General features: G+C 44.7%; 3 protein-coding genes across 5 annotated transcripts in view; all 3 read right to left on the bottom strand.

The window, feature by feature from the left end:
* Positions 1-10,151, bottom strand: part of ddx10 (DEAD (Asp-Glu-Ala-Asp) box polypeptide 10) — a 63,189-nt gene extending 53,038 nt beyond the window's left edge. For both annotated transcript variants that reach the window (XM_035782029.1, XM_035782030.1), the window contains exons 1-9: positions 9,804-10,151; positions 8,878-8,938; positions 8,648-8,778; positions 8,355-8,513; positions 8,088-8,208; positions 7,678-7,867; positions 5,279-5,405; positions 5,005-5,167; positions 3,650-3,734 (exon numbers count right to left, since the gene is read on the bottom strand). In XM_035782029.1, coding sequence (XP_035637922.1) covers positions 3,650-3,734; positions 5,005-5,167; positions 5,279-5,405; positions 7,678-7,867; positions 8,088-8,208; positions 8,355-8,513; positions 8,648-8,778; positions 8,878-8,938; positions 9,804-10,019 — 1,253 coding nt within the window. In that variant the 5' untranslated portion in view covers positions 10,020-10,151. The remainder of the gene's footprint in view (positions 1-3,649; positions 3,735-5,004; positions 5,168-5,278; positions 5,406-7,677; positions 7,868-8,087; positions 8,209-8,354; positions 8,514-8,647; positions 8,779-8,877; positions 8,939-9,803) is intronic.
* A 675-nt stretch (positions 10,152-10,826) lies between these two features.
* On the bottom strand, positions 10,827-18,764 carry zw10 (zw10 kinetochore protein). 2 transcript variants are annotated; one of them, XM_035782031.2, is made up of 15 exons: positions 18,533-18,764; positions 16,679-16,813; positions 16,471-16,602; positions 16,018-16,255; positions 15,300-15,452; positions 14,840-15,034; positions 14,398-14,549; positions 13,682-13,864; positions 13,184-13,413; positions 12,985-13,056; positions 12,727-12,896; positions 12,376-12,506; positions 11,748-11,879; positions 11,414-11,616; positions 10,827-11,245 (listed from the first exon to the last, which is right to left on the bottom strand). In XM_035782031.2, the coding sequence occupies exons 1-15, from the start codon at positions 18,635-18,637 to the stop codon at positions 11,119-11,121; spliced, it is 2,358 nt and encodes a 785-aa protein (XP_035637924.1). In that variant the 5' UTR covers positions 18,638-18,764; the 3' UTR covers positions 10,827-11,118. The 2 variants fall into 2 exon arrangements, with proteins under 2 accessions (XP_035637924.1, XP_035637925.1); XM_035782032.2 differs by having other exon boundaries at positions 16,471-16,572; positions 18,533-18,759.
* Positions 18,765-19,998: 1,234 nt separating this feature from the next.
* On the bottom strand, positions 19,999-25,298 carry LOC118391057 (G protein-activated inward rectifier potassium channel 4-like). The gene is made up of 4 exons (XM_035782033.2): positions 25,127-25,298; positions 23,738-24,003; positions 22,358-23,570; positions 19,999-22,206 (listed from the first exon to the last, which is right to left on the bottom strand). Exons 2-4 carry the CDS (start codon positions 23,924-23,926, stop codon positions 22,010-22,012), a joined length of 1,599 nt encoding a protein of 532 aa, XP_035637926.1. The 5' UTR covers positions 23,927-24,003; positions 25,127-25,298; the 3' UTR covers positions 19,999-22,009.
* Between the last annotated feature and the right edge of the window lie 1,520 nt (positions 25,299-26,818).

Genomic DNA, 26,818 nt, shown 5'->3' with positions numbered 1-26,818 from the left:
AGCAAGAGCAAGCAGGAGAGAGAGCGAGAGCAAGCAGGAGAGAGAGCAAGAGCAAGCAGGAGAGAGAGCAAGAGCGAGAGCAAGCAGGAGAGAGAGCGAGAGCAAGCAGGAGAGAGCGAGAGCAAGCAGGAGAGAGAGCGAGAGCAAGCAGGAGAGAGAGCGAGAGCAAGCAGGAGAGAGCGAGAGCAAGCAGGAGACAGAGCGAGAGAGCAAGCAGGAGACAGAGCGAGAGCAAGCAGGAGAGAGAGCGAGAGAGAGCAAGCAGGGAGAGAGAGAGAGCGAGAGAGCAAGCAGGAGAGAGAGAGCGAGAGCAAGCAGGAGAGAGAGAGAGAGCGAGAGCAAGCAGGAGAGAGAGCGAGAGCGAGAGCAAGCAGGAGAGAGAGCAAGAGCGAGAGCAAGCAGGAGAGAGCGAGAGCAAGCAGGAGAGAGAGCGAGAGCAAGCAGGAGAGAGAGCGAGAGCAAGCAGGAGAGAGAGCGAGAGCAAGCAGGAGAGAGAGCGAGAGCAAGCAGGAGAGAGAGCGAGAGCAAGCAGGAGAGAGAGAGCGAGAGCAAGCAGGAGAGAGAGCGAGAGCAAGCAGGAGAGAGAGAGCGAGAGCAAGCAGGAGAGAGAGCGAGAGCAAGCAGGAGAGAGAGCGAGAGCAAGCAGGAGAGAGAGCGAGAGCAAGCAGGAGAGAGAGCGAGAGCAAGCAGGAGAGAGAGCGAGAGCAAGCAGGAGAGAGAGCGAGAGCAAGCAGGAGAGAGAGCGAGAGCAAGCAGGAGAGAGAGCGAGAGCAAGCAGGAGAGAGAGCGAGAGCAAGCAGGAGAGAGAGCGAGAGCAAGCAGGAGAGAGAGCGAGAGCAAGCAGGAGAGAGAGCGAGAGCAAGCAGGAGAGAGAGCGAGAGCAAGCAGGAGACAGAGCGAGAGAGCAAGCAGGAGACAGAGCGAGAGAGCAAGCAGGAGACAGAGCGAGAGAGCAAGCAGGAGACAGAGCGAGAGAGCAAGCAGGAGACAGAGCGAGAGAGCAAGCAGGAGACAGAGCGAGAGAGCAAGCAGGAGACAGAGCGAGAGAGCAAGCAGGAGACAGAGCGAGAGAGCAAGCAGGAGAGAGAGAGCGAGAGAGCAAGCAGGAGAGAGATCGAGAGCGAGAGCAAGCAGGAGAGAGATCGAGAGCGAGAGCAAGCAGGAGAGAGAGCAAGAGCGAGAGCAAGCAGGAGAGAGCGAGAGCAAGCAGGAGAGAGCGAGAGCAAGCAGGAGAGAGAGCGAGAGCAAGCAGGAGAGAGAGCGAGAGCAAGCAGGAGAGAGAGCGAGAGCAAGCAGGAGAGCGAGAGCAAGCAGGAGAGCGAGAGCAAGCAGGAGAGCGAGAGCAAGCAGGAGAGAGAGAGCAAGCAGGAGAGAGAGAGCAAGCAGGAGAGCGAGAGAGCAAGCAGGAGAGCGAGAGAGCAAGCAGGAGAGCGAGAGAGCAAGCAGGAGAGAGAGAGCGAGAGAGCAAGCAGGAGAGAGAGAGCGAGAGAGCAAGCAGGAGAGAGAGAGCGAGAGAGCAAGCAGGAGAGAGAGAGCGAGCAGGAGAGAGAGAGAGCGAGAGCAAGCAGGAGAGAAAGGGCTCAGTGAGAGAGAGAGAGAGAGAGAGAGAGAGAGAGAAAGCAGGAGAGAGAGCGAGAGCAAGCAGGAGAGAGAGCGAGAGCAAGCAGGAGAGAGAGAGAGAGAGCAAGCAGGAGAGAGAGAGAGAGCAAGCAGGAGAGAGAGCGAGAGCAAGCAGGAGAGAGAGAGAGAGCAAAGCAGGAGAGAGAGAGCAAGCGAGAGCAAGCAGGAGAGAGAGCGAGAGCAAGCAGGAGAGAGAGCGAGAGCAAGCAGGAGAGAGAGAGCAAGAGAGCAAGCAGGAGAGAGAGCGAGAGCGAGAGCAAGCAGGAGAGAGCGAGAGCAAGCAGGAGCGAGAGCAAGCAGGAGAGAGAGCAAGAGGAGAGAGAGCGAGAGCAAGCAGGAGAGAGAGCGAGAGCGAGAGCAAGCAGGAGAGAGAGAGAGCAAGCAGGAGAGAGAGAGAGCAAGCAGGAGAGAGCGAGAGCAAGCAGGAGAGAGAGAGCAAGCAGGAGAGAGAGAGCAAGCAGGAGAGAGAGAGCAAGCAGGAGAGAGAGAGCAAGCAGGAGAGAGAGAGCAAGCAGGAGAGAGAGAGCAAGCAGGAGAGAGAGAGCAAGCAGGAGAGAGAGAGCAAGCAGGAGAGAGAGCAAGCAGGAGAGAGAGAGCGAGAGAGCAAGCAGGAGAGCGAGAGAGCAAGCAGGAGAGAGAGAGCGAGAGAGCAAGCAGGAGAGCGAGAGCGAGAGCAAGAGAGAGAGAGAGAGAGAGAGAGAGAGACAAATGGAAACAGAGCTGTGGAGGCTGATGCTACACTACAGTCCTGGTTGGTAGATTGCACATGATGAGCACTTGGCCTTCCTTCAAACTCACTGACTCCCAAAATGGAATAACACCAGGCAGCTAGGGGACATCTCACTCCAACAGCAGCAGGATGCTGAAAGCCTCCCAACATATACAAATGGCTGATTGCAATAAGCCCAGAAAGGATTACCCTTCAGTCCTGTCACGCCACACAAAAGAACCGGCACGCAAGAGGTTTGTCAAGGGGTACGGCAACACAAAAGCAAAAAAAATTGAGAGAAGAGCAGCACCGAGGTTTTAGCAGCTCACTAATCACCGTGGCAGCGCAGCGGCTCGAAGCACATCCTGTCTGCTTAAGATGCACATTGCGGCTGTCGGAAAGTGTGCTGCACAGAACGCCATAGAAGCAAAGCACACTAATATCCGTTGTTTTCCTGTCTCAGACACACACTCCCTCTCATTTTCACACTGCTGCAATTACCGGGTGCTACCGGTGAGAGATCACACACAGCCCCATGAGTCAGCACTGCAGTTGGCAAACATGGCCAAAGCTGAGAGATATTCCCCCCACTACACTACTGCTCCCAAGTGTTATCCAAAGGAAGTTCAGTTTATACAACATTTCGGTTCAAAATAAAATACTGTACCAACCGGAGGTAAACATGGTTTGTACCACGTGACCAATGAACTGCATGTTCAGAATCAACATAGTTGGATGCAAGTTCTCTGCTCAAGCTATTTTTTCTCTCTATCAGCACTGCAAATGGTACCAACTCACCATTGCACTAGCAGAGAACAATACCACACAGCATCATAGTAGGTAGCTCTGGATTTTGGAACACATTTGAAAGCCAGGCGGATAAAACGTGTCTATAATGACTGTGTGAGGCTGTAGGCTTCGGGGAGAGGTAGTGTGAGAGGTGGAACATACAACAACACTGCCATCTAGTGAGTAGGTCAACCAACTATTGAGAGGAGAGATTGTGAGATGATGCGATAGGATAATGGCTTGACTTTGAAGGAACCTTCAACTGTTGCACACCGTGTACAATAACTATAATGGTGGCTTGTTGTGGGTACATGTGTAAATGGCAGTGTCCCTGTAAGATTCAGTAGTACTACACGGTGATAACTTCACTTTAATACTACTGTTGGAGAAACATAGTATTTTCAGGAGGTATGTATAGACTCACTCTGCATATACAATGAAAACATGTCCTTAAAGGAGACGATGCATAGACTGCAAACACACAGTCAATGTCTTTCCTTTCACTCTAGGTCCAGTTAAGAGGGTTATTACCTGGCGGTTCGTCCCACTCTGTGGATGTATGTGTTGGCATCCTCTGGACAGTCAAACTGCAACACCCAGTTCACGGCAGGGAAGTCTGCAAAGTGGGAGGAGAAAACTGAATTATTATTATTATTTACCACAAGCAACAACCTTTTGGCTCTAGTGTCAGAGCAGTACATATTTATTTCATTTTAGGGTTCGTGTTTGAGCTGTGCCCCAAAATATAATATTTGTCCCTACTGCCTAGAGACATCCAGACAGTCTGTAGAGTAGCATCTCTGTTCCTACTGACTAGAGACATCCAGACAGTCTGTAGAGTAGCATCTGTCCCTACTGACTAGAGACATCCAGACAGTCTGTAGAGTAGCATCTGTCCCTACTGACTAGAGACATCCAGACAGTCTGTAGAGTAGCATCTGTCCCTACTGACTAGAGACATCCAGACAGTCTGTAGAGTAGCATCTGTCCCTACTGACTAGAGGCATCCAGACAGTCTGTAGAGTAGCATCTCTGTCCCTACTGACTAGAGACATCCAGACAGTCTGTAGAGTAGCATCTGTCCCTAATGACTAGAGACATACAGACAGTCTGTAGAGTAGCATCTGTCCCTAATGACGAGAGACATCCAGACAGTCTGTAGAGTAGCATCTCTGTCCCTACTGACTAGACATCCAGACAGTCTGTAGAGTAGCATCTGTCCCTACTGACTAGAGACATCCAGACAGTCTGTAGAGTAGCATCTGTCCCTACTGACTAGAGACATCCAGACAGTCTGTAGAGTAGCATCTCTGTCCCTACTGACTAGAGACATCCAGACAGTCTGTAGAGTAGCATCTGTCCCTACTGACTAGAGGCATCCAGACAGTCTGTAGAGTAGAATCTCTGTCCCTACTGACTAGAGACATCCAGACAGTCTGTAGAGTAGCATCTCTGTCCCTACTGACTAGAGACATCCAGACAGTCTGTAGAGTAGCATCTGTCCCTAATGACGAGAGACATCCAGACAGTCTGTAGAGTAGCATCTCTGTCCCTACTGACTAGAGACATCCAGACAGTCTGTAGAGTAGCATCTGTCCCTAATGACTAGAGACATACAGACAGTCTGTAGAGTAGCATCTCTGTCCCTAATGACTAGACATCCAGGCAGTCTGTAGAGTAGCATCTCTGTCCCTAATGACTAGACATCCAGGCAGTCTGTAGAGTAGCATCTCTGTCCCTAATGACTAGACATCCAGGCAGTCTGTAGAGTAGCATCTGTCCCTACTGACTAGAGACATCCAGACAGTCTGTAGAGTAGCATCTCTGTCCCTACTGACTAGAGACATCCAGACAGTCTGTAGAGTAGGCTGCTGATGTGTTAGTACCTAGGCCTCTGGCTGCAATGTCTGTGGCGAAGAGAACAGCATTCTTCTTCTTGATGAAGTCATTGTAGACCTCCACCCTCTTCATCTGCTGTTGCTTCCCATGCAGGGCCAGGATGGGCATGCCAGGACGCAGCCGACAGAACACCCGGAACAGGTATTGCACCTACGGAGGGAGAGAGAAAAAGAGACTTCATGTTTGTAGCCAAGACTACGACTAGACCGTGAAGCGATAAGCCTAATGGAGGAACGTTTGCACAAACTAGCGAAGCCTCACCTCTTTGCAACAGGCGAAGAAGACGATGATTTTCTTCTGCAGGTGGCTCCTGATGAAGGAGAAGAGCATGTTGACTTTCTGGTGCAGCTCACACACCACGTAGTTCTGCTCCAGCGTAGCCGGCGTGCTGCATGGGGACACAGAAACATGTAGTCTTTTAATTGGTCTCTTTCAGGTCATTTGTGTTGTACTTGAACTTGTTGCTACGGAGGACAGAGAACTAAGGAATTGTGTGCTTTAAAAGAATGTTTAAAGCTGGGGTTGCATTTGATTGTACAGCAGACCTGGGTTCAAAAAGGCAAGAATTTAAATAATTTCAAAAAACTTGAGTTGTGCTTGACTGAACTTGCCTTTTGCAATGAGCCAATGGGAAAGTCCCAAAAGTGCAAATCTCATCCACGGCAACCTGGCACTCCAGGCAGGCTCAAGCAAACTCACAAGTATTTGAAATTTCAAATAGTAGGCTATATCCAAGGCATGTCTGTTGTGCTGTGCTCCTGCTTTGCTCCTAACAGGTTTCAGGTCAAATGTGGTTTAAAACACTGATGTGCACTGAGGAGCCCTGATAAGGCTGAATCAGAGGAAGCAAAGAGTTCTCTTTCATCTCTCCCATATAACAAAACAGCTTCAACGTCGAGGACAAAGCCATAAAAGCATAAACACTAAACCAGCCTATCAGCAATGACTCATCAAAAAATAAGTACAGCTGGAGCAAAAAGCAGGAGCATAAAACAAGAGTAGTATGATAAAAAGAAAGTGTCAGCTGGTGCCTCTAAACCTGAATTGAAGTTGCTGACATTCAGATAAAAACAGTCTATGTTAACGGTCGACCCAATTAGCATGCGGGCCTGAAAGTGGGAGAGAATCCGCCCTATTAAATCAGCACCTGGCTGCACAATGACATGTCATTATTTAGTAGAGCAAGGGACTTCACAGAGCCTCCATGACAGCACTCGTATTTGTTGCATGTACCGGCCCACTTTTACCTCCCCCGAATTCATTCCACATACTGGATGTCAGTTTGTCCAAACACACTACATGACCAAACGTATGTGGACACCTGCTCGATGAACATCTCATTCCAAAATCATGGGCATTAATATAGAGTTGATCCCCCCCTTCTTGCTATAAAAGCCTCCACTCTTCTTGGAAGGCTTTCCACTAGATGTTGGAACATTGCTGCAGGGACTCGCTTCCATTCAGCCACAAGCATCAGTGAGGTCGGGCACTGATGTCGGGCGATTAGGTCTGGCTCGAAGTCAGCGTTCCAATTTATCCCAAAGGTGTTTGATGGGGTTGCGGTTAGGTCTCTGCTTAGGACAGTCAAGTTCTTCCACACTGATCTCGACAAACCATTTCTGTATGGACCTCGATTTGTGCACGGGGGCATTGTCACACTGAAACAGTAAAAGGGTCTTACCCAAACTGTTGCCACAAAGTTGGAAGCACAGAATCGTCTAGAACATCATTCTATGGTGTAGAGTTCCCTTCAGTGGAATTAAGAGTCCTAGCCCGAACCATAAAAACAACCCCAGAACATTATTCCTCCTCCACCAAACATTACAGTTGGTACTATGCATTGGGGTAGGTAGAGCAAAACCCAGTTTAGTCTGTCGGACTGACAGATGGTGAAGCGCGATTCATCACTCCAGAGAACGCATTTCCAATGTCCCAGAGTTCAATGGTCGGCCATGGAAACCCATTTCATGAAGCTCGCGACGAACAGTTCTTGTGCTGATGTTGCTTCCAGAGGGAGGTAGGAACTCGTTAGTGAGTATTGCAACCGAGGGCAGACGATTTTTACGCTTAAGCACTCCGCGATCCCTTCCACTTCACGGCAGAGCCGTTGTTGATCCTAGAAGTTTCCATTATACAAAAACAGCACTTACAGTTGACTGGGTCAACAGGGCAGAAATTTGATGAACTGACTTGCTGGAAAGGCGGCATCCTATGACAGTGCTTCGTTGAAAGTCACAGAGCTTAAGGCCATTCTACTGCCAACATTTGTCTATGGAGATTGCATGGCTGTGTGATTAATTGTACAAAACTGTCAGCAACGGGTGTGGCTGAAATAGCAAAATCCACTAATTTGAAGGCGTGTCCACATACACTATATATACAAAAGTATAAGCAATCAATGTAAGCTCCCTGCAATCGCTGAGTAATAACATTCACATGACCTACCAGTGGCTCAGGAGACTCACTGAAATCCCAACAGAATTCAAACATCACCATGCACAATCATTTTTAACTGTGATATCATGTTTCATTTCCAGAGTTCATAGAAATCCAAGTGACGTTAACGCCAACTGACAGATTTGTAAACGCTAAGACTAAGAGTCTACAGACACAGGACTATAGTGGCATTGTTGTGGTATGTGATATAATAGAGCCCCTACCTGAACTTGGCCTTCTCGTGCACCCAGACGTACTCTGGGTCTTTGAGGCTGAGGCGGGCCAGGTCTTTCACTGACTTGGTCTGTGTGGCTGAGAACAGCAGTGTCTGACGGGTCTTGGGGAGGTTCTCCACTATAGCGTTGATAGTGTCGGCAAAACCCATGTCCAGGATACGATCCGCCTCATCCAAAACTGAAGAATTAAAATCACATGATGTCAAACACGTCAGAAATCCATCTTTTTTTTAACCAATGATCTGACTACAGATCAAAACAAACAGAGCTACTAAATCAAAGTTGCTTAACATTAACAGTAAGAATGTAAAATTCCCATAAACAACATTGAGCTCTTCACACAATGAAACTATTTTTACGATGGCCTAGTAGCTAAGGGGTAACTCTACCGCATGTACCTAGCATGTGCAGATCGGAGGCGTGGAACGCAGCAGTCTCGTCCATGTGCTGGAGCAGGCGTCCTGGCGTGCAGATGATGATGTTGGTGCGGTGGATCTTCTCAGACTCATTTTTCAGGTCCTACAAAAAACCATACCACAGAGGTTACACTCTGGAATCCAACATAATAACCAGGCACAAACCTTTCATTTCAAACTACACCAACAGGTGTCAAAACCAACATGAAATTAACTGCCAATAACGGCACTTGAAAGTAAATAAAGTACCTTTCCGCCAATGATGAGGCCGGCAGAGAACTCGTGGTTCTTGCCCACTTTACGGAGTACTTCGAAGGTCTGATAGGCCAGCTCTCGTGTCGGGGAGATGATGAGGGCCCCCAGGCCATCCATGGCTGTCCACTGCTGACGATACAAACACTCCAATACCTGGAAATAACACCAACACGTGTGAACAGCAATGACACATCAATAGCCTCAAATAATGGATGCACACTGCATCTGCCTTCATATCAGCTCGCAATATTGCACAGCTATACAGTAGAAAACAATTGGGTACTCACAGGAATGATAAAGGCCAGTGTTTTTCCAGAGCCCGTCTTTGCAGCACCCAGAACATCTTTACCTTGCAACGCAAAGCCAATGGTCTGTCTCTGTATTTCTGTGGGCTGACGATACTGTGCTTCCATCAGACCTGGAGTAAAACAACAAAACTGTCAATGGCATAACAATGGCATGTTGGTCCATATTGCATGGCACAGTCAAGGTAATTTCATAACCAATTGATATTTACCTCGCAGGGTATTCTTTGAGATGGGGAAATCTGAAAACCTCTCAGCATCCTTGGCATTTATCTAGATGACAAAGGTGTTAGTTTCTCTCTCTCTCACACACACACACACACACACACACACACACTAAAGAGTAATATGCTGAAATCATTGTCAAGATAAATAATTTAGCTAACATTGCAATATAAACGTTACCTAGCCTAGGAAATCGTTTAATGTCTTACAGGACAGGAGTTTGCTTTGATAAAACTGAAAACGTGATAGCCTATTTGCAGTCCTAGTGCCGTTTGTGGCGATGCTTTCCATTGAATGTACAGCATAGCCATGCAGATTTACATAGAAAAAACCTAAACGTCACTTGTCAGTCATCAATATTGAATACAATTATTTGGGCGGCAGGTAGCCAAGTGGTCAGACCGAATCTCCGAGCTGACAAGGTAAAAAATAAAAATCTGTCGTTCTGCCCCTGAACAAGGCAGTTACGGAGGTAGGCCGTCATTGTACATAAGAATGTTTTTTTAACTGACTTGCCTAGTTAAATAACTTAAGGAATGTGCACAGAAGTACATGCACGCGATTCATAATATTAGTCTAGCATGTGTTTACATGGATGGTTTTGCCCATGTGATAGAAATTATAACAGTACTGGCAGTACATATCTTTGTTAACGTTACTGGAACTCAAATCGGGCAAATAATTTCCTGTGGATATTTTACCTCAAATTTCGACCAGCTGAAGGACCAACCGCACAGACAACCACTAAAGTGTATTTTACTCAACATTCTGACCTGTGAAGAAACTTACGTTTTTGTATTGTTTTGTTTCAGACTAATGTTATACCATGAATTGGTATCGGTCTGATTTATTAGGCAATTATCTAGCCATCTAGCCTCGCCCTACTTCGTAGGCTAAAACAAACGTTGCTTACCTCGTTATATTTGTTGACAAGCCTTTGAATAGCTTCTTTCTCCACCTGCCATTCAGGTCTCCTTTTCTGTCTTTTCTCTTGTTTAACTCGTGTTTTCGTCTTGTTGTATTTCTTCTTCCATCGCTCGAAGTTCTTCACCGGATCAATAGTGTCGGTTGGGTTTTTCTTTCTTATTTTTTTATTGGGGGACACGTTTGGTCGTTTGCCCTTCTCCATTGTTAAATAAAACAATTCAAGAATAATGTTTTAAAAATAAATATTAGGTGATTCAGCTAAACCGCATGTAAACGCTGGCGCACAAGCATGTAGACGCATAAATATGACGTCAACGCAAGCCGGAAATTTCCACATGGAACGTAGTTCAACGAAAACTGATCAAATTAGCTATTACGCCGGAAACAGTTTACTCCAAACGCTGTTGAATTCCGTTTTTTTCTTAAACGGAAGTTGTAGTAGTAGTTCAGTCGTTCTTCAGAAGAAGAAAAAAGTCTGGAATAAATTGAAAGAAAGGCAGACTTCACTCCACTTCTTAGCATGGAAGAATCAATCATTTATAGATGTGAAGTTCACGCCAAACACGTCGCAGACTATATGGATTGAAATTACAATGAGTAGAAACCATAAAATGTAAATGTACTACAACTTCCATGGACTAACACAACGCTCATCAGCGTGACAAACTGTTGAGTAAATTATTTGTTGCAACATTTTTGCAACAGACAAAAAGTTTTTCAATTTAATGAATACTACCCTAGCTTGTTGAATTTGATAGGAAATTATAATTTCTCACATAACTCACATTAACTGATAGATGTACCGGTTGCTCCATGTAGCTACCAGCACTTCTTCAACCATATTCCTGCATTATCAACTCAATGTAATTTCTAAGTACACAACAACAAAAAATCAAAGCACGAAACATTAAGAAAAATAGTAAAGCATTTGGATTATCATGGTTGAAGAGACATGTAGAAATGTCTCATCTGAACTTTTAAGTTCACACAGTGCTCATTCAGACTGCAGTTTCAGGTACAAATAACTTTATGAAATATTGGAGAAAGAAAACACAGTTTCATGAAAGGCAATAGCCCTAGCCTTTTGCAGTAATGTGGTAGAGCTTGTCCTCATTGTATTAATGGCTTTGCAGAAAGTAGAAGCGTTATTGGGATTTCAAAACAGCACTTTATATGCCACAGTTATCGTATACAATGGCATATATTGAATTTAAGTTCACAACTAGGCATTAAGATATTAATGAACACTTTTCCACAGCAGTGAAGGAAAGTGCTGCGCATATTAGGGTTGTCTGTTAGAATCAAGAGTCTTTGATTTTGCTGAGAGCCACGGCCCGCCTCTCAGTGTTCTGGAACAAAGCTCGAATCAGGCTCTTCATCTCAGAACTACAGAACTCCAGTGCCAGAGGTCCTTTGCCCTCCGCCCACCTTCAGACAGGAAACAAAGACAAATCAGAGTAATCCGTGGTATACCAATAAAACGACAACCACAATTCCAAAAGTGTACACACGACTACTATAGATACATTTACTTTTTTATGATGATGAAAATGAAATCGCTTTAATGGCGATTTGAGAAGCTCCCTTTTTTTGTACCTGTCGACTATCTCCTGCAGGTTAGCTCGCAGCACTATGACCAGCTCCTTGAAGGTGATCCACTTTGTCACGTACACGGATACCTCCTCCTGGTACTTCTTGTTCTTGCTCTCCTCAGGCAGAGGAATGAACACCAGGGGTCCTTCCTCGATAATAGTCTGACAGAGGATGTGTAGGTGCTCCCCATCTTCAGTGGAGATATCCTAGAGGAGCAAATTGCATAGAAACCATAGGATGAGGAAGACCACTCATTCAACCAAGATTAACAATAATGTGCCCTCTGTAAAATCATGGAGAAAACAAGTCACATGATCAAATAAGAACCTGTCCTCACCTCCAGCATCATGATTTTGGCAATCAGCTCTGAGATGGCAGTGTTGAGTAGAGTCCCTATGGCTTTACAGTATATGTTGACTGGTAGAACATCTTGCCAGACTGTGCCCAGCCTCTTCAGCTGATGGATGACCTGCAAATGAAACAAGTCATTTTCAGTGATGGAACAGTGACCACATCCTGTAAGAATTCTAACTGTGCAGTTGATACAAGCCAAGCATTTCTAACTTTTGATCTGAAGCTTAAAGAGATAGTTCAGCCAAAAGTTGTTTGGGGCAAATTCCTCTTACCTTGAGTTGTCTTGTAGGCCAGTCGTGACAACATCCACAATCATCCGTTGTTTACTTTTGCCACAGGCACGAGTTAGTATAATTAGCATCGTCCCAACAATTGATGGCCTCCTGCTATGCTAATCATGCTTCCTTCAAAGTTTGACCAAAACATACATTTCCCCTGAACTATCCATTTAACTGATGCTTAAATCACCATTCTAGAATCTTTGATAGTTGCCATTTGAGACAACTTCTTTGAAAATACTGGAGATCTAATGCCATATGTGTGGCTACAGTCATCATATGAACAATTATAGATCTCTTTCAGCTATACTGCTTGTTCACTTGAACACTGACCTGCCTGACAGCCTTGCTGGCTGCGGAGTAGTTCTCCTCGTCATCCAGGTTGGAGAAGTTGCGTGCCGTGGAGAGACGCTCCAGCATCTCTGCTCTCTGGACGTTCAGCTGGGCCAGGAAGCACTGAGCGCCTGGGGAACACAGCTACAGAGTCAAATAGCTGGAAATGTATTCTCCTTTCACCAAAACTGGAGTTGGGATGTTTCTAGAAGATGATTTGTCTCAAATCTCCCTTGGTCTCATCATCCTTTTTGGAAATCAAAACAACAGCAGTTCAACCCCCACAAAAGCCCATCAGGAGTGTAGCCATTCTAATGCTCGGCAAGCCATGGGACACGCTCATTCCCGTACCCAGTTTCCTGAAGCCGGGCACCAGGTCCACGAAGGTGGCAGCGCTCTCGCTGAGGGGGTCGGGCAGGTGTGGCCTGAACTGGTGGCCCAGGGTGAGCAGGTGGTGGGCGATGTACATGCAGTTGTTGTGCTGGATGGCTGCCAGGTGGGGGAACTTGAGTAGGTTCCCTCTGGAGAACAGACACAGAGAGAAGTCAGTGAGACAGACTGTCTCGGGGGGAAACGTTAATATAGTATAAATTAACTGAATATACTCACTTATGGTATGTAGGCACAACATCATAGAACAGCTGGAATATATTCCGCACCGTGAAGAACAGTTGGGTAGCACTTCGAGGGACAAATGAGAGGGGGGTGTCATCTTCGCAAAACTCAAAACTTCAGGGAAACACTGGGCTAAAGCTGAAGAGTTATTAATATTATGTCATCATGTGCAGTGGGTAACATGAGAGCGTACCATTGGCTGGAGCTGCCCACGGCCTCGGACAGCGTGTGCAGGGCCAGCTCCATCAGCTGCTGCACCGACTCGCTGATGCGACACACAGGCAGGCACAGTGTCAGTGCACCCAGCTGCTTCTCGTTCTCCAACCGGGGTGCCTCAAGCTTCTTGGCCTTCTGCTTGCCCTTGTTGTCTCCAGAGCCTGGGCTGGGTAGCTTGGGGACTGAGAGCTTAGAATCTGGTGTGATCTGTTGGCAGGAAGTTATGTTAGAAGTGCAGTCGAAGTCCAACCTCTGTGCATTTACCTGCAGTGCAAGATACAAAGCAGTTCACCTGTCCTAGTTGTGTTAATTTTCTCTGGGTATCTGTAGGTTCTGATTTAGTGCATGCATTCACATGTTGTAGTGGCAAGAAACCACATACTGTACATCGGGAGTCATCTGTGTGACTGTGTACCTAATAAATAGAAACCACACAGATAAGACCATGGATAGACTGTAGGAGAACATCACACACTTTGACGGTGTTGTGCATCTCAGAGGTCATCAGCTTGCGTGCCGCCACAATCACGTCTTTGCATTTCTTGCTGGCAAAGTGGCAGTTGATGTCCCGGGCGTACTTGAGCAGCTCGGTGGCGTCTCCCCTGAGGTACTGCATCTCCTTCAGGGACATCTCAAACTCCTCAGTCTCTTTGATCACCTGGGGGTGAAAACGTACAGGGTGGTATGAATGACAAAATGAAAAGTCTCCTTTCTAGCACGTTTTTGCAGCTAATGTTCTTTACATAGTCTATATCAAGCTATTCGTTAAGAAAATATATAGTTATTTGTATCTCTTCAATAAAACCAACAGGAACAAACTGCATTGCTTCATCAATTCTGACCTTTTGCATGGCGAAATGCAAAGATTGTCTAATTTGTCACATATCTGCTGACGAGGGGAAAAAAGTTGGTTGACGTGTGGCTTTGTTGAACCATTTTATGCAGTAAATGTGGAGATTGGTTGAAATGGGGAGCCCTCTTTTTGTACTGCTGTGATGAGTCAGTTGTGTGCAATAATATTGTGAGAATTTTGCTATTTGATTCAGAAATAGTGTGGTCATTGGTCAAATTTACAAGCCTTTGCATAATATGTGGGGAATTGTTGATTTTGAGACAAAAATTCTGATCTCAGAATCCTGGAGGGACCGATAAGGGTGTATTCAGAGTACGTGGTTAGCCTTTGATACATACCACACTGTACTGTTCAAGCTGACTGCTATTGGTTGGGATGGAGTGCAGGAGGCACTCATGGATGATGCAGTGAGACATCTCCTGCCATACCAGGTCTCCCAGTATGACAGACACTTTTCTCTCGCCAACTGATACATCTGCAACGGATACGTCTGCAAAGCAAAACAAAGAAGACACATCGTTATAGTGCCAATGGCACAGCTCTAAAATGTCGGCTGGCATATCAACTCCTTTCATATTTGCTGTGACCAAAGGATATTTTTTAGTTCAATTGAAACTCAATAGTCCTTCTAAACAAGACCATGGGCCAGTTTCCCAGATACAGATAAAGCCTAGTCTTGGGACTAAAAAGCATGACCAATGGAGATTCTCCATTAAAATACTGTAGCTTTTTAGTCTCGGACTCGGCTTAATCTGTGTGTGGGGAACCAGGAGTGCCTACCTAGCAGGTGTGTGTGTAGGGTCTTGAGTACCACCAGGACTTTGGTGTAGACCTGCGAGGGACTTGGGTGCTCCTCGGGGGTCTCGGCACACTGGAGAGAGAGTAGGATGCCCTCGCCTTGCTGCTCCAACACATCCACGTTCAGAGAGGGGTACGTAATCAGGGGCTTCAGCAGGTACTTCAGCAGCACTTGGCCTAGAGCGGGGAGAGGCTGGCTGTCTCATGATGGACTAACAGGATGCTATGGAAGCAGCCTCACAATGCATGTACAGAACAAAGGCGGTCCACATTGTTAAAACTCAATAGTCTAATTAATACAAACAGAAAATCATCCTTATTCAAATAATAAGGGGGTATTTCACAAGGTGGTTTCAACAAGTTCAACTTCAATAAAATGTAGTCAGCTTTACAGTAAAACATTTATTTGTAATTTTTAAATTGACTGGACACTGGGTCTTACTGAAGAGTTTGATCTTGTGTTGGAGTTCCCCTTGGATGGCCAGGGCTTGGAGGACACAGGAAAGCAGAGGGGGAGGGCTCTGCTGGGGCTCCTTGGTCCCGCCTAGGGTCAGCTGGAGCTCCATCTTCAGGAACGACTTCATCCCCATCGACTCTGAGGACAGATGGACACACAATCAGTGTCTGTGGTGGCATAACACGGTACCACTGTTCACCTGAGTTAACATGAATCAAGCAGGGCTGGGAATTGCCAGGGACCTCAAGACACGATATTATCACAATAAGTTAGGTGCAGATATGATATACATTTCAATATTGTGATTTTATTGCGATTCGATGTTCCAAACATAATGCTCACCATATGTCTGCTGTATAGGGACAAGAGAGCCATGAGAAACCAGTTTTGATCAGTCATGGAAATAAATTATTGGCTTCTTATTTAAAAAGAAGAAGATGGATAACAAGCTATGCAGGTACAGCCAACTAGCGAAAAAATCATATTGGATATTGTCGAAACGATACTATATAATATCCAAACACGTAACAATTGATTTACCCCCCCCCATCACTAGAAGAGTGCAATTTACCACAATAAGTCAAATAAAATGCTACCTGCTACTTACTAACATCGCATGGTCAATAAATTAAGCCATGTGCTTAGGAGACCAAGCATCAGACCAGGGTACCCCCTCACACAATGCCTGGGAGAGTCTTTTTACCTTTGGAAGGAGGCAGTTTCCAGACAGCCAGTCTCTTCCACTCATCCCCCAGATGGTATATGAGGTTCTCCCTCTGGACAGTGAGCTCTGAGCTGAGGGCTCTCAGCAGGGGCAGCTCAGAGTCTTTCCACACCTTCAGAGCGTCTGCACTGTGCCGGGCCTTTTCTAACTGCGTGGCCGAAATGACATACTTCTTCTCCAGTAGGGCTTTGTGAAACTCCTCCATTGCAATGTGAAACTAAATCGACAACAGAAAGACATGTAAATATGCTTTGACATGTACCGATATTATTGACGATCATCCCAAATTCGTGTCTCGGGCCAGGTACATAGGGACCGAACTCAAGCGCTAAATCTGTGCATTATTATAAATAACATTCAGTTGAAACAGGGCCATGTGTAGATATCAGTGGGGACCAGATTAGAGCTACAGTTGGGAGGGATGTAGGCTACCTCTTCTAGGTGCCTGAGCATGGCAATGACACTAGTGTTTCTCTCCAGCTGCTGCTTCAGCTTGGCATGTTCCGTCACAGCTGTATGTAGATTATGCTGCACCTGTATACACACACAGTCAACAGTAGATCTCTGCCAACTGTCAATCAAATAACACCTCCAAAAACACAAAGCGAACCATGACCCATGAGTAGTTAGTGAAGCTTACCTCTGTCTCAATGCAGCTTTTGAGGATGTCAATTTCTTTAGAGACCTCTTCGGCCTGTCCCATAAGTGCCTCTGCCCCCTGCATGCTAGGTAGGAACTCATTGTACCTCTTGTTAATAATGTCACATACCTCTTCCTATGGAAGAAACGCAGATGGTGAGATTGAGGGAAAGAATCAAAGTGTGAGGCAGAGACGAGAAGAGTCAAAGCTATACAACATTGCATAAATATACCCCTGGTTAAAAAAAAGAGGCACAATACATTATTTTTCAATTTGGGCAGAGTACATAGGCACTACCATGACACGTCACGTCATTCAACAGTGAACAGTGGTGTCTAGGTAGAATGGTCACGAGTGACCAAAAGTTGTATAGTGTGCGAGAGTAAACTAGTAACCTAGCTTCTTACTAAGCTAACTAGTTCAGAACACATTGCTAGACAAGTGTAAGGCGCTAGCGTAGCTAGCTTGGTACAGCTACTTCTGACATGATCCTTATCTGTAACGTTATAGCTACTAGTTTGTAACTAGCTAGTAACTTTAGTGTAGTCAACTAGACGTGTGTGTCGTAAACAACAGCGTGAGCAACAGTGGAATTGGTGTTTCACCTTAAAAATAAAAGCTGGTGTTGAAGATATATTGGCACGGGTGTTATGCCCGAGACAAATAATAATGTACATTTTCATTGAAAACGTTATTTTTTATTAATTTATCCATAATATTTCATCTTTCCACAAGATAAATCCCGACACAAATCTAGGGTTTCTACCCAAGCCGGCTGGTCGTTGGTTCTTTCAGTTCGGTTGCCAGAGATGTAGGCTCGCTAGTTGTGGTGTGCGCTAGTGGCGTTTCAATCGGTGACGTCACTTGCTCTGAGACCTTGAAGTAGTGGTTCCCCTTGCTCTGCAATAAGGTGATAAGTTGGATAGATCGAGTGATAGTCTCACTATCACCATTAGTTTCGCTTCCCCACCCGCCATTTTTAAAAAGACCTGACGGGGCTCATTGCCTGCTTGAATTATGCAAAAACGGGCAGCGTTTAGGTCATGTAATTGATTCTGTTGGAAAGGGGAGAAATTGTGCTTTACAATGGTATTTACATTACAGTTGATCTGGAAGTATTACGTTTTTGGTGCGCTAAAATAAGGGCAATTGTTTAAGGCGATGTACGAGTTTACGTTATAGTTCCTACACATCACCTATAGTCAAAATAGGTCTTTTATAGGATAAGTTAATGAGCAACATCATGCTCATGTCAGTACTCTAAAACGCAAACGTAGTCTTACGAGTAGCATTCGGCAATAATGACGTGGAGTTTGTGTACTCGCATTCATTTTAGCGTGTTTTGGGAGTCGAGCAAGAGTTGACAGCAACCACAGAAGTCGGAGTTGACTGTGCACGAGTACGGAAATGTTGGACTGGATGACAGTTTCTGTCAAAGCTGCGATTGGTTTTCAAATATTCTGGGGCGGGGTTTAGCGAAGGGTCAAATGTGGCATGATTCGATTATTTTTTTTATACGTTTGCATCTGTTTCAATTGGGACTTTTATTTTGAAGACAACCCGCCGATTCCAGAATTTCCACTATGTTGCTCGCGCTAATGTAATGTTGTTCACCACACAATGGGACACCTGGCTGCCACCAACAAGGCTGTTGGCATCTACCTAACCATAGTTAGCAAGTGGCTAGCAGCTAACGTTAGTTAGGCTAACAATTACTTAAGACAGCCAATCGGGGTAGTTATAGCATAACAATTTAGCAAGACTGTTTCGAAGCTAGATAGCTTTGTGTAAAAGTTAGCCGAATGTTTTGATTATTTCGCGGGCTAGGTAACGTTAGCTAAATCGCTTGCTTACCTTAGTTTCTTCTACTTTCCGTGACAGCTTGCTTATTTTACCATTGAGATCTTCTTTTTCAAGTTTACCAGAACTAGCAAGGACTTCTGTAACGAAAGATGCCATAGTTGAAGAACAGCTAGCTGGCTAACACCAAAATCCTTCAGGGCTGTGTGCAGGTTGAAGAAGCCCGCTCACAATAACCAATCAAATCTGCGTTCCACTTCGTTATACGCCCAGCCTAGAGGAGGGTTTGCCAAACTCGGTCCTGTCCCCCTGTTTTTTTGCCCTAGCACTCCACAGCCGACTGAAATAACCAACTCATTATCAAGCTTGGATTATTATTTTTTTTAAAGGCTATTCTGAGGGCAAAAAGGGTTTAGTAAAATGCACAAGGTGCAATTTCGAAATTGGGTAGTGCATCTTCAGTTTTCCTGTTGTCATGTGGTAGTCACTGCGTACCTGAGAGAGCCATCGATAACTTGCAGACATGTCAAGATCGACTAGTCCATGTCAGCGATAGTTGTTTTTTTTGTACCTAGATTTTGTTGTAATGTTTCATTTACTCGAATACACAGACATGGCAAAATGTATAGAATTGCAAGAAAATAGCTTTAAACTGCAACAAGAGGGGTGTGAACAGTTTGTCATGAACAGTGCTTGTGCCCATAGAAATAGACACGCACGAGATTCCTCAATGACTAGGGCACAAATATTTCCAAAACTTCAACTACCAAATAATGCTTCCCCTTATGTGAAAGGACTAATATCATGACTTGAGTGTGGAAATGCATTTTCAGTAGAAGTTATACTGAACCAAAAAAACAATACTGAACAATACCATGGTCCATAGCATGTCAAGTTACAGTATCATTTACAAACAAATTCTTATTTTCAATGATGGCCTAGGACCTTGTTCAGGGGCAGAACAGATCGGGGATTCGATCTGGCAACCTATCGGTTACTAGTCCAACGCTCGAACCACTAGGCTACCTGCCGCCCAAACATCATGGTATTGTTCAGTTGTCTTACCTGTGGACAGATTAGAAACCTGATAAGACACAATGGCCCAACAAATAATGTTGCTACATGCAAGAAAAATAGGAAATTGGAGGGCTGCTGGTCTGATCCCAGCTATGAATTACTACTGTTGTGCCCTTGAGCAAGGCAAATGGCTCTCCTACCAGGGGTGCTGCACCATGACTGACTGACTGACCCTGTGCATGTCTGGACTGGGAGTGTTAGAAAAAAAAGAGTATGTTAGAATCAAATTGACAATTTATCTATTGTAATCTATTGATAAATCAGCAACTACAGTAGATCATTGGAGTAGAGTTGTACTCTCAAGGGGAGGGCCATTTATGTGATAAAAGCGTATTTCACACCTTTTCTTGGATATACAGAGCTGGAACCTATTATAAACTATAAATCATGAGTCACTTTATGTGAAAGGACAAAAATCCAAGTTTAATGTGTCAAAAGGCATATTTGAAAACTGTGGGAGGACACATTTCAAGGCACTGCATAGGACTGATATGTGTAATACATTTGCGTATTAGGATAGAGTACATATAATATAGAAACAGATTAACGAAACTGACATCCTTCAAATGTATCACATTTTGAATCATAATGGCTGTATCACTACATCATCATGCATTCATGATCACCATGAAAATACAAGTGACTACAAATAAGGAACACAATATTTGTGCAGTACTTAGCACATTTGATTTAAAACAAACAGACTTAAGATGTAACAAAAAAACTGACAAAAAACAAGAGGGGAGCAGGAGCCATAATTCTATGATTTAGCAGGTAGCAGTTAACACGTAACTACAACTATCCATTATAAACCATAAACGAGACACAGATAAATAAACAGTATTGTAAAGTAACAACGCATGGAGTCATGGATGCATACTCATTTCTACACTTAACCAGGATTGGATAACTTCTTTATAAATCACCCACATGAATGCTGTCACTGTCAACAAAGTACAAATTCTGGTTAAGAGTGTACCGTGTATTCAGAAAGTATTCAGACCCCTTCCCTTTTCCTACATTTTGTTACGTTAGAACATTATTCTAAAAGTGATTAAATAAAAATAAATCATCAATCTACACACAATACCCCATGACAGAGAGAAAACAGGTTTTTAGACATTTTTGCAAATGTATTAAAAATAAAACACATAAATACCTTATTTACATAGGTATTTAGGCCCTTTGCTATGAGACTCGAAATTGAGCTCAGGTGCATCCTGTTTCCATGGATCATCCTTGATATTTCTATAACTTGGTTGGAGTCCACCCGAGACATGATTTGGAAAGGCACACACCTGTCTATATAAGTTCCCACAGTTGACATTGCATGTTAAAGCAAAAAGCAAGCCATGAAATCAAAGGAATTGTGCGTAGAGCTCCGAGACAGGATTGTGTCGAAGGCACAAATCTAGGGAAGGGTACCAAAACCTTTCTGCAGAATTGAAGGTCCCCAAGAATACAGTGGCCTCCATCCTTCTTAAAGTTAAGAATTGGATAACACTAAGACTCTTCCTGGAGCTGGCCGCCCGGCCAAACTGAGCAATCAGGGGAGAAGGGCCTTGAAAACAAAGATTGAACTCTTTGGCCTGAATGCCAAGCGTCACGTCTGGAGTAAACCTGGCACCATCCCTACAGTGAAGCATGGTGGTGGCAGCATCATGCTGTGGGGATGTTTTTCAGCAGCAGGGACTGGGAGACTAGTCAGGATCGAGTGAAAGATGAACGGTGCATAGTACACAGAGATCCTTGATGAAAACCTGCTCCATAGCTCTCAGGACCTCAGACTGGGGTGAAGGTTCACCTTCCAACAGGACAACGACCCTAAGCACACAGCCAAGACAACTCAGGAGTGGCGTCGGGACAAGTCTCTGAATGTCTTTGAATGGCCCAGCCAGAGCCCTAACTTGAACCCGATCGAACATCTCTGGAGATACCTGAAAATAGCTATGCCACGATGGTCCCCATCCAACCTGAGAGCTTGAGAGGATCCGCAGAGGAGAATGGGAGAAACTCCCAAATACAGGTGTGCCAAGCTTGTAGCGTCATACCCAAGAAGACTCTAGGCTGTAATCTTTGTCAAAGGTACTTCAACAAAGTACTTAGTAAAGAGTCTAAATACTTATGTAAATGTGATATTTACAAATTGACAAAAAAAAAATTGCTTTGTCCTTATGGTGTATTGTGTGTAGATTGAGGGGGGAAAAAAACAATTTAATACATTTTAGAATAAGGCTGTTATGTAACAAAATGTGGAAAAAGTCAAGGGGTCTGAATACTTTCCGAATGCACTGTAGATTAGCATGTCAATATGTAATTCTTGGAAATGTTTGTCCACAATATTAAAGACAACAGGAAAGTTAATTTTAAGGAGGGAAACCTAGGCATTCACAAGTATTTGCCTTGAAATTCCATTAATACAAGGGCTGTTTGCTCAGTGTGTATAGTACTGATCTAAAAGAGGACCTCATCTTCTTTTTCATCACTCTTCTCTTTAGCACTAAGGGTGAGGGTATGTACTGGGAAGGTTTTATCAAATGCACCATTGTCCACCCGGTAAGACCCTTTTTCCAGAGACATGCAGGATTCAAATCTGTGGCCCCACAGAATCTCCTCCTCAGTATAGGAAGTTCTGGCTTGGCATGTCATACCTACAACACAAAGGAGACAGCACAGCAAGGCAATTATGAAATGTTTCATCTTTACATATCTAGCTCTTATGCTACAGTCACAGACATGAAGACATTAAAACTTGTTCAAATGATTTGACATATCACATTCTAACATTCAAAGGCAACCAACCTGATGCCTCCACGATTCCCTCCAGAATGATGATGATCTCAAATCTCTCCCTTGTCAGACGCTCAGCCCCTATTTCCCAGAACGGACTGCTTTCATTGATGACATGGGTGATGGTCTGAGGCTCAACCAACAGAAGCCTGTCTCCTCCAGTATCGTAGCCCAGGTTGATCTCTGACTGCTCCAGTGGTATGAACTCCCCTTCCTTGGTCTGTCTGGACTTAATAAGCTTGGCTCGAATCTTGGCGTCCACCATGTGACTCGCCCTCAGGTCTCCAATGCGGAAGAGAAGGCAGAGTTTCTCGTCACGCTCCGATATGACACAGTGTTTGCTGAAGATCAGAGTCTGGGCCCTTTTCTGAGGCCTGGAGATTTTGACGAACATGCAGCCGACCATGAGGGCGTCAATGATTGAGCCAATGATAGACTGGGCCATGAGGAGAACCACTCCCTCCATGCAGTTGGCCGTCACCAATCTGGAGCCGTAGCCAATGGTCCTCTGGCTTTCCACCGACAGAAGCAGGGCGGAGATGAAACTGTCCACGTTCTCGAAGCACGGCTGCCATTGCGGGTCATGGACGTGGGCCACGTCATCCCTCAGCCAGGCGTCTAGGAAGTAGATCTCTGCGAAGGCCACCCACGTAACAATGTAGCACATGGTAAAGACAAAGAGGAACCAGCGGTACTTCAGGTCCACCAGAGTGGTGAAGATGTCCGAGAGGAAACGGCTCTTGTCCTCGATGGGGCCCAGGTTCACCTGGCACTTCCCGTCTTTGGTGACGTAGCGTTGACGCTGCTTGTTGGCGGTACCGTAATTTGGCCTCCCTTCACCTAGAAGTTTGCAGCGCGGCTTGTGGGGCTTGTTCTCACCACTTGTGCCTTGGTTGGGACTATGGGTGCTATCAAAGGGGCCACCAGAAGGAGCGCCTGAGTACCACCTGGAGCTGAAACGCTTGAGGTGGCGTCTGCGGTGAGCATGATGAGCAGTGACAGGCTCCTCTGGCTCCTCAGTGGGAATGATGTACTGGCCGGTGTCTACCTCCCGGCTGATCAATCCTGCAACAACCCTATGGGTGGCTGGGCTCTTGGGATGTGACTGGGGGGATGCAGAGGGGACTAGCTGGGGTGGGAGAGCTGGGAAGTTATTTGTGCTGGGGAAGAGAGAGGCTCTTCTGGAGTGGAGCATCATCACGGCCATGTTGGTTTTTGCTACAACCTAAAAAAAATATATATATACATATAAATATATCAATTGACTGACTTGTACATTACATACATTATCTACAATGTATTTGTGATGGAAACAGAGTGTCCAGTGTAAACACAACCCACTGAACAATATCCCAAAACACAAATGAATGAAATGGACTCTGCAATAGTTACCTTCTTTGGATATGGGGTAAAGCGCGTTGACTCTGGGGGTGGTCTAGGGTATGCCAGGAGATGTTTGGCTGTGAGAGCCTTTGTTGGGGGAATAGAGTTTCTGCGAGGGGCAATTCTCATAGGACTCCTGTAGTCTCCGTTATGGGGCTCGTGTAATGTCACCCTGCTGCACTTCATGGTGGAAACCATCACAGAGACTACTGTAGATTCCTGTGCTCTGTGTGGCAGCTGAGCTGCCGAGGGCTCAGGAAGTTGATTTCGTGTTCCTGTTGAAGCAATAAAATCTGATTGAGAGTTGTCACACAATTAACAACCACCACCACAGAGGAAAGAGGAGACTAAATGAAACTCTTCCACCATGCAATACTGGTTGAACTTACCTCCTTTTGTCCTGATAATTTAGTCATACACTGTATGTGAAATTTGAGGGATTGCTAGAATGTTAAATCCAGCTGTGGGTCAGTGGGTGTATGACAGATCTCTGATACGGAGGGACTTCTTCCACCAGATGGTTACCTCTCCCTCAGTATAATTTCTTACATCATTCCTCCCCCTCTCATCCCAACCCGATGACCTTTCAGATCATTCTAATGTGACGTGCGTCGTGTGATATCATCGGTCTCTGCTGGATCTAATTAAACATCCAGGATTATGACTAATCCCTTTAAATTAATCTGGGAACAACCAAGGAGCATGGTGATGGATTTTGAGGAGATTACGGTCTTTCTCTTAGTTACGAGGGTTTAGGTAATTGTTTTTCCCCAGATGTGGTCAAATAAACCCTGGGCAAGTCTCTATTATTTCTTGTGGTCACTGTTACTGTTTGTGTTGTCATTCTATCCTCTACTGGTCCGCCAAACAGCTCGTAGCAGCAGACGTGCTGCGCTGCGTGTAGGATTTTGGAACACGTCAATATCGACTCTGACTCCAGAGTGCAGTAGACCATGAACTGCCCAAGGCATTGTAATCAACAGCTCTAATTAAGGCTTGCACTCCGAATGATGTAGAGGAAAATCTAGAGATGTATAATAAACCCTTATCTGTAGAATAGTTGAGATGCAACATTTATGATGTGTCACTAATGTTTAACATCTTCATGAATGTGTTGATTTTACACAGATGGGGCTTCACCAATTCTGAGATGTGTGGCCCATTACTAAAAGTTACATAACTGTAAAAAAAAAAAAAAAAAGTCCCTTTTTTAGTTGTAACCTTACAACAACCACCATATAACCAGACCAACACGAGAAGGAAATTATTTAGAACAACCAGGGAAACTATAAAAATACAAACAGAGGAGGAAAGTAGAGGATGGAGGTATGCATGTCTGTACATTAAGGAGAGTCATCACAACTAACTGCCAAAAGAAAGAAACAAACTAAACCATACCTGAATAGAGATGCTAGTATTTGTTCTCAGTTTCAGATCATCTTCCACATGAGATATAACGAGCAGCTATCAACAAAAAAAAAGAAGCAGGATAGATTTTTGAGTGGCAAAGCTGGTGCTGTGGTGCCTCTCCGGTGATGTCAAGGCGAACTGGCAGGGCGCCTACTGTTCAGCTGCGGACCAGAGGCCCCCCCACCCACCCCCACAGTCCCCCAGCCATTGGTCTAATCACACGGGGAGGTCAGCTGTTAATCTGCTCGTGAGGTCAGCAGGGCTGGTAAACTGTGCAGCCAGGAAGTAGTGCAACACCATGGTAAGTGAGAAATAAACAAACACAATGTACAGTGCATTCGGAAAGTATTCAGACCCCTTGACCTTTTCCACATTTTGTTACGTTACAGCCAGGGTTGGGGAGTAACGGATTACATGTTTATTATTTTATTTAACTAGGCAAGTCGATTAAGAACAAATTCTTATTTACAAGGACGGCCTACCCTGGCCAAACCCGGGAGACGCTGGGCTCAATCACAGGCGGATGTGATACATCCTGGACTCGAACCAGGAACTGTAGTGATGCCTCTTGCACCGAGATGCAGTGCCGTAGACCGCTGTGCCCATGTGTGTGTTAACTATTTAACTGTACTAGAATGCTTTAAAGGCTGCTAAAAAAATATATATCAGTTATAGGTATCATTTTTTTTGGCAAGGAAAATATTGGATATCAGTATCAGCCCAAAATGTCATCGTTAGATGATGATACCTAGCTATATACACTTTATTTTGCCTAGTTAAATAAAGGTTACACACACACACCACACTGACCAAAAAGTTATTTTGTTGGCATTTACGTATGTCTCCATTACCAGTAAAAAACAATCAAAACCTATTTCTTTCACTAACTTGCAGTGCTGTTTTGGTGTTCATTTGTTCTGTTTCATTCTCAACCAGGATTTCTATGGGAGGCCGTTTGCATATCAAAAAAGATAGACGTATTTGACGTGTCAGTATTTGACGTGTCAAATAAACTTGTTGACCAATCAGGACCTGAATATGACTGCACATCACATAATTTAACGCCTTAATATTTTTTTTTTACGTAGTTATTACACATTGATTACACTATCACTCGTATTTCATATGTCACAACGATTCATTGACATGTATGCTATGATGCTGGTAAAGTTGTCTCGTGCACCTACAGTGCTGGTCATAAAAAAAGCTAGCTAGCTCATGGATGCAAACATTGTTCTCCAAAAATATAGCAAAACGACAAATTGATTCAGTAGGTGTCATCATCTAAAACAACCCTAATTTATAACATGTATCATTTCATTAATGATGGTCAGACCCATCTATGTGTATCTAGCAACAATAAGGATGAGCCACAAGAGTGGAATTTGCGGTTAGCTTTCAAAATAAAAGTGTCTGACAGTGATGCAAATTAATACAAATATAATTATGCCATAGATCATGCTAAACGAGGTTGGAATGTTATATAAAAATCAACAAAAGACCATTTGTTAATTTCACAAATCTGTTGAAATCACACTGGATGCAATATACTTTAGAATTGCATTGGCAGCATTCTTATTTCACTGTACAGCCTTACCTATGGATTGTTGCTCAATGAAGGTATCAGTCTACTCAGTGACACCCAAAAAACATTAGCGTCGTAGCTCTTATTGCGGGACT

Source organism: Oncorhynchus keta, chromosome 12, assembly GCF_023373465.1.
Source record: "Oncorhynchus keta strain PuntledgeMale-10-30-2019 chromosome 12, Oket_V2, whole genome shotgun sequence".
Classification (NCBI taxonomy): domain Eukaryota; kingdom Metazoa; phylum Chordata; class Actinopteri; order Salmoniformes; family Salmonidae; genus Oncorhynchus; species Oncorhynchus keta.
The sequence above is the reverse complement of the archived record's forward strand: the minus strand, read 5'-3'. Positions and strand labels throughout refer to the sequence as shown.

Bases quoted from the DNA above. Each gene is read 5' to 3' on its own strand.
- zw10 (XM_035782031.2), bottom strand. From the start codon at position 18,637: ATGGCATCTTTCGTTACAGAAGTCCTTGCTAGTTCTGGTAAACTTGAA. The intron at 16,256-16,470 runs GTAGCCTACATC...TTGTCGATTTAG, and splicing joins TGCTCAGGCACCTAGAAGAG to TTTCACATTGCAATGGAGGA. The intron at 12,897-12,984 runs GTGAGTATATTC...TCTGTTCTCCAG, and splicing joins GTTGTGCCTACATACCATAA to AGGGAACCTACTCAAGTTCC.
- LOC118391057 (XM_035782033.2), bottom strand. From the start codon at position 23,926: ATGGTTTCCACCATGAAGTGCAGCAGGGTGACATTACACGAGCCCCAT. The intron at 23,571-23,737 runs GTAACTATTGCA...TATTTTTTTTAG, and splicing joins TTACCCCATATCCAAAGAAG to GTTGTAGCAAAAACCAACAT. The intron at 22,207-22,357 runs GTTGGTTGCCTT...TTTGTGTTGTAG, and splicing joins GGGAATCGTGGAGGCATCAG to GTATGACATGCCAAGCCAGA.